Genomic DNA, 6404 nt, shown 5'->3' with positions numbered 1-6404 from the left:
TGTCCCCTCAGTGGCCCTTGGCTGGCCTGGAATGGGTGGTGGGCCCATAGGCAAGCCATGTTTACTTTCCTTTTTTTGCCAAGGAGCCAGAGAAAAACTGCCAAGGGACTAGCTATACAACAAAGCTGGGAGGACCAAGGACAGCTGCTTCACTCTCCTCTTTCCTGCTGAGCACTCATGGCACCAAGCTGAATGAACTCAGACAACAGAGTTCTGCAGACGTCAATCTAGCAGGTTAAATGCAAGCCGAAAAGGAGAGAAAAAAAGCAAACCAAAACCCACAAAAAAACTTGTGTTTTACAACTATGTACATACACATAAAAGTCAGGGTGCAGAAGGCCATTCGCCAGGAAACAGGGTCTCTGTTGGTCAAGGGTCCGTGCGTGCATGTGGTGTGTGTGCGCGCGCGTGTGCATACACAGCTTATGCAAATCAAATCTCCACAGACTGGGTGTGAGACCAGGATCAACAAACCTCAACCTCTAACTAGGTCAAATTTCCTGTGGGGATGATTTGAGGGAGGGGCCCTGGGAAGGGTCCTGAGGCCTTGAAGAGTGCATATGTGCACAGTCATTGGGGGCCACCTCTGCACACCTCTTCTGAGGAAAACATCTCCAGCCCCTTCAGTACACTTCTGATACATTCAATTAGTGTAAGTGGTTGGCTGAACATGTTCATTTTCTACCATCCCTCCTAATTGTGCAAGAACATCCATGTATCAGTCACAACTGTGGTGAGGGTAGCTATGAGTTAGCCATAGAGAATGAAGATGCAGGTTTTTTTTTCTTTTTCATACAGGGATCAAACTCGGGTCCCTTGCGCTCGTGAGGCAGGTGGCGGAACCACTGAGCTAAATCCCTGGCCCAAGATGCAATGTTTTATACTCGCCTTTTACAAGCCAGCAAATGTTACATAAATAAAGCTGAAAATAATAAGACCCTCCCTTCCTGCAATCAATAAATACCTATGGTTACAATTAACTTATTCTAAATCATAAGATGTTTACTACTAGTTTCCGAGGGGGGCAGGCCTTGGAAGCATCAGGTACACAGGCCACTCCCAGCTACCTACCTCCTCACCTCCTTCCTGGAGGCAGCTGTTTCCACAGAATGAAGCTGGAAATGCTATAGATGCTCTGCCTAATGTGCTTCCAATGTCACCTGGGTCTTTCTTTCGACCCAGGCTACTTCCTCTTGTGGAGGGAGAAGGGGACAAAATACCACACAAAGCAAAAACCCCAGACCCCTGGGGTGAGGGGAGGACCAGACACACTACAGCTTTTGCATGCAACAAGTACCTACCCACTGGACGTGCTGCACTTTCTGAGTCCTTTAGCACCTTGAGAGAAAGAGTTGCTACGTCTTTGGGGGCTGTTGGGAGAGGGGTGCGCTGTGCACAAAAACAGGGCTAAGTCACAGTGGCCCCTGGGGAATCTTCCCCACCCTCTCTGAGCTCTTCTGACTCCCCCACTGGGGCTTCCTAACACTAAAATAGACTCTCTTTGCACCATCTATTTATATACAGATACAGACATATATCGCATCGCTATACACAAAAGGCTACGACAGCAAGCAGCAGAATCAGAAGAGAGGAAACCCAACCCCAGTGTGGCTCAACTGTCATTCTGCCAATGGGAGGTGCTGCCTCTTCTTCACTGATAAAATCCTCTTCTTGGTGGGCAGGGGAATTGTGCTCCTTGAGGTTTCTTGCCCCCAGATTTTGAAATCAGCCCTTCCTGGGGGTGGCCCAAAGGAAGCAAGTTGTTTTATTATTGTTCTTAAAACACCGTTAGCATCTGGTTTAATTATTCTATAAAAACAACACGACTGGATCAAGAGACTACAGCCTCAGGCTCATTGGCAAAATGATATTTGGTCTCGCATGTTCTGCCCCGGCCTTCTCTACCCATCAAGTTTCTGGAAAGGATCTGAGTAGAGTGAAAACTCAGGACAGAGCAGGCAGGCGAGTCTGTCTGACTCGTAAGAACTGGAGCGGAGGACGGTGTAAGACGAGTGGAACACCCTCAAGAGTCACGGACAAGGTTGGTAGAGAGGAATGCATTGCGCAGTGATCCCTAGACCAACTGGGGAGGCTTCGGCTCCTTGGCTGTCCTCTCTTCTCAGCACTCCAAAGTATATACAGTCGAGATCGCTAGTGTTCTCCACCTTCCCCGAGATCCCTGGGCCAAGTGGTGTGGGGAAGGAGAACGCAGAAGTCAGGACTCCAAGGTCTTCTCCAAAGGGCCCTGGCATTCAGTTAACAATTCCTCCCAGGCAGCCAGCTCCCAAGAGGGCCAGACACAATGGCCAAGGAGGAGGGAGAGCGGAGGGACTGGCAGGGCGTCGAGCAGCTGCAGCTTCCGGATGTGCGTCCACACTGGTTTTGTCTTCTGAAAGATCCCTCCCAACCGCACCCTGCCCATCTGCTTGACAAAAGTTCCAAAACCCTAAATATCTCCCAAAGTGTTTCTTCCTCCTTGTGGGGAAGAGAGTGGGCGGTGGCAGTCTCTGCCTGTTTCTTCCCAAGCTCGGGGCAGGGAGATGACAAATGAGCAAGGTCAGCCGTGGGCGGCTGACAGGAGGAGGGACCCTCGTTTCCAGGGGTAGCTCTTGGGGTTCGACCCGAAGTGTCAGAAAGGCTTGTCGGGTCTGCTGGCCTTGGCGTCCCCACCGGCGGCGGCCTTGCAGATGACACTGTTCGTGTGCTTGCAACGGCAACCAGGACGGCGCAGGCGGTCATAGCCACGCTGGGCCAGCTTCACGCAGCCGGTGGCGGGCAGGTAGCAGAGCAGCGTTTCCAGGGGTAGCTCTTGGGGTTCGACCCGAAGTGTCAGAAAGGCTTGTCGGGTCTGCTGGCCTTGGCGTCCCCACCGGCGGCGGCCTTGCAGATGACACTGTTCGTGTGCTTGCAACGGCAACCAGGACGGCGCAGGCGGTCATAGCCACGCTGGGCCAGCTTCACGCAGCCGGTGGCGGGCAGGTAGCAGAGCAGGCAGGGCAGCACCACAGAGAGGGCGCCCATGAAGGACCAGCGGGCGCAGCAGTTGGAACGGGAGCAGGAGCAGGGGTGGTCGGCACAGGAACCCTCATCGTCCTCGTTGGTGCAGTGGTAGAAGACGCCCTGCACCAGGCACATGCATGTGCCGTAGTTGACCAGGGTCTGGGCTGAGCACAGGCACTCCTGGTTGCAGACCCAGCAAGAAGGCAACGTCCGGGGGGACGCACACTCCTTACACTTGCATTTCCCACAGGCCTCGCACAGCAAGAAGTGCTTGTCCAGCGCTGGCGGGGCCGTTGGACCCTTGAGGTCCAGTGGCTTACAGTGGACCAGCTTAGGCTGGAGGCGCACGGCCCTGGGCGAGGCCTGCTCGGCCACAGGCGGTGGGGCCATGTGGTCCAGGAGGCGCTGGTCAGAGGAGGTGCTACTGCTGCTGCTCACAGAGCTGGGGCGGCCGCTGAAGGAGATCCAGTGGTGGGTGACATCCTGGTCACAGCGGGCGGGCGTCAGGGCCAGCTCTGGAGCCCCACCCCGGGTCCGCTTAGGGCCGGTGGGAGGCGCCAGGCCGGGGTTGTCTATGTAGTCGTTCTCTGCGTGGCTGGTCTTCATCTGGTCAATGGGCAGGATGGTGAGTGGGTGCTGAAGGCGGCTGTGGGTCATCCGGCCGTCCAGGAGAGGCTGTACCATGACTGAGTTGGGAGTCAAAGGGACGCTCTGTGGGATCGGGGGCTCCATGGGGCTGGAGGTCCTGGACTGTGCTGAGAAACAGGCTTCTAGGGGCCCTGGGGGAGGAAAGGGAATGAAGAAAGAATGGATTGCAGGCATCAGTATGCAGCCTGTTAACTCCCTGCCCACCATACCCTAGCAGGTCCTCGGCAGCCCAAATTAAATGGGACCAAATTTCCACAGTGGACTTTGCAGCAATTTCCAAGGATTAGATGATTAGCGATCATGACGGTAATAGCTGTAGAAATGAAACTTACTGGCTGTAGGGTATAGTTAGTTCAGTGGCAGCCTAGTATGTACAAGGTCCTGGGTTCGATTTCCAGTGCCACACAAAAAAAGGAGAGAATTAACAAGGCACTTTTCAGAGTACCCTATATACTAAAGTCACAGATTTTCACAATAACCCTAATAAGTATCTACTATTATCACAGCTTTGGACCGGGGCTCAAACCTGGTAGTATAAAGTTACTGTCTTGGTCACTATGAAACATCCTCCTTATTTAAGACACACAGTTCAGTGGTTAGAAACACAGGACTTGGGATCAGATGAGTGTGAATTCTCACTTTGGCCTAGGATTGTTGCTGTGAAAGACTTAAGTTCTATGCCTCAGGCCTTAAATTTTTCTTTCTTTTTTTTTTTGGTACTGGGGAAACGAACTCTGGACCTTGTGCAGGTGGCAGAACCACTAAGCTAAATCCCCAGCCCTTTAGTTTTGTTTTTTAAACTTTCGTATTTCTGGATTTTTTGGAGACAAAGTCTCAATAGTAGTTTATGATGACCTTGAACTTGGGGCGATCCCCTTGTCTCAGCCTCCTGAGTGCTTGGATTACATGCATGTGCCATCATGCCAGGAAGGTCTTAGTTTTTGTTTTCTTTAAACTGGGTTCTTGCAAGAATTAAATGAAAAAAAAAATGCCTATTCAGTACCTAGCACATTACTGGGCACATAACAGGTACTCAACAATTGATCACTACCCTAAAATGTAAGTTTAGATTTCCTAAGCACTCTTGACTACATGTACCAAGTTTGTGCTGGACCCTGAGGACAAGGTGGTGAAGACAACAGCCCCTGTGTGCTCCCATGGAGTTTACTGGCTGGATAAACAAAAGCCTTTTAGATATTCACAAGAGAAGGGCTGTATCTGGACATCATCCAGGATATTAACGTATTACTACCACTTCTCCGTGTGGTAACTTTCACTTGCTATTAACTCCTGAGGAGGTGAGCTTCTGACACCTTGGATGGGAAACCTTCTTCAGCGGTGCTCATATCACCCATTTCTCCAAGTGCTGAGCTGAACATTCAGCCTAAATGCTATTTACTAGAATAGCTAAGCCAACCCTGGATCAGTTTCTAATTTCACTGAGAGAGTGCAATTTTAAGTTGGCATCCGGCCAGAGATTCAACTGCAGTGCCTGACACGGAACCCCAGGAAGTCACTTAAATCAAAGAGCGGAAACAGCTTGGTTCAAATTTAGAAAGTGCACATTGTTTTCTATTAGAAGTGCCATTTCCTTGCCTGCTGACCTTTACATTTGGAATTCGGATGGAGATCAATTTAAAGAAATAGCAACAGAAGGCCAAGACCTCTGCTCGAGGGACCCAGTTTAGAATCCAAGCCGGAGATTAGACTCTGGGAAGATTCCACCCTAAATCTAAAGAAATCCAGAGGACTGGGTGATGGAGGGGTGCAGAAGAGGAAGATGCCAGTCTTTAAGGGAAAAAAAAAAAAATCCTGCAGCAGATCAGTGTTACAAATGCTGTTTCCCTAAAATACTTTTCAAGATATTAGTGACATTGTAATCAGGAAAGCTAACCCTGGTTCATCAGCTGTTAGGGTCAGGGTGCCCCCAAAGGTGCAGTGAGAGAAGGGCTGTGGCGAAGTTTCCACTCCCCGTTTATCCCATGGGCCTCCGGCCACCCATCTCCATATTCCAATCTCAGGAGAATGACAGCTTGGCCTTGGCATTAAAACTCACTCTCTATAGTGAGGGGAGGGGGACGGGGCAAGGAGGCACTCAGAGCGACTGTGTATTTATGATACTTCCCCTGCTTGGAGACAACAGTTTGATCAGACATAGTTAAACCCTTAGGGAAAGGCTTCCTTGGCTAGCTCTAGATAAAAAGTTCATGAGAGAGCCAGGGATTTTAGCTCCATGCCACTGCCTGCCTCTCAAGTGCAAGGTCCAGAGTTTGATCCCTGGTACAAGAGAAAAAAAAAAGTTCATGAAGAGGCTAAGGTGGGGTTATATCCACAAGTCTCATCTGTGTATCATTTATACTCCTAAATGCAAAAGAGCATCGAGACCTTTATACAAGGTTCAGTGCTCAGTCAGCTGATAGCTCCCACTCACACAGGGCACTCACTCTACTGGCTCTGTTCCCACAGCTCTACTCACTAAAAAGATGCTGGCTGGCCTTTTTTGTTTTTCTTCCCATCTTTGATGAAGTCTACCTAGTGGCAGTGCCTGCCTCAAAGTTCTCAGATGAAACCAGAGCATCACCTTCCAGTGGGAGAATCCCTTTAGGGAAGTTTGCCTTATGTGCCTGGCAAATCTGCCCGGAAAGAACACTCATTCGCCAAAGCAGCTTCCTGTTTGTGAGGCTGGACAGAGGGAATGCAAAGAAGGGCCTACAAACAGGTGTTTTGTTTGTTTTATTTTGCGGGGGGGGGGGGGT

The 6404-nt window shown here is 50.5% G+C and overlaps 1 protein-coding gene across 1 annotated transcript in view; it reads right to left on the bottom strand.

Annotated features, from left to right (window-relative positions):
- Positions 1-1802: 1802 nt before the first annotated feature.
- Positions 1803-6404, bottom strand: part of Spry4 (sprouty RTK signaling antagonist 4) — a 12663-nt gene continuing 8061 nt past the window's right edge. Inside the window, exons 2-3 of the mRNA XM_010613897.2 lie at positions 2803-3779; positions 1803-2602 (exon numbers count right to left, since the gene is read on the bottom strand). Coding sequence (XP_010612199.1) covers positions 2830-3732 — 903 coding nt within the window. The 5' untranslated portion in view covers positions 3733-3779 and the 3' untranslated portion in view covers positions 1803-2602; positions 2803-2829. The remainder of the gene's footprint in view (positions 2603-2802; positions 3780-6404) is intronic.

This window comes from Fukomys damarensis, unplaced genomic scaffold (assembly GCF_012274545.1).
Source record: "Fukomys damarensis isolate Sample0158 unplaced genomic scaffold, DMR_v1.0_HiC HiC_scaffold_3, whole genome shotgun sequence".
Taxonomy (NCBI): Eukaryota; Metazoa; Chordata; class Mammalia; order Rodentia; family Bathyergidae; genus Fukomys; species Fukomys damarensis.
The sequence above is the reverse complement of the archived record's forward strand: the minus strand, read 5'-3'. Positions and strand labels throughout refer to the sequence as shown.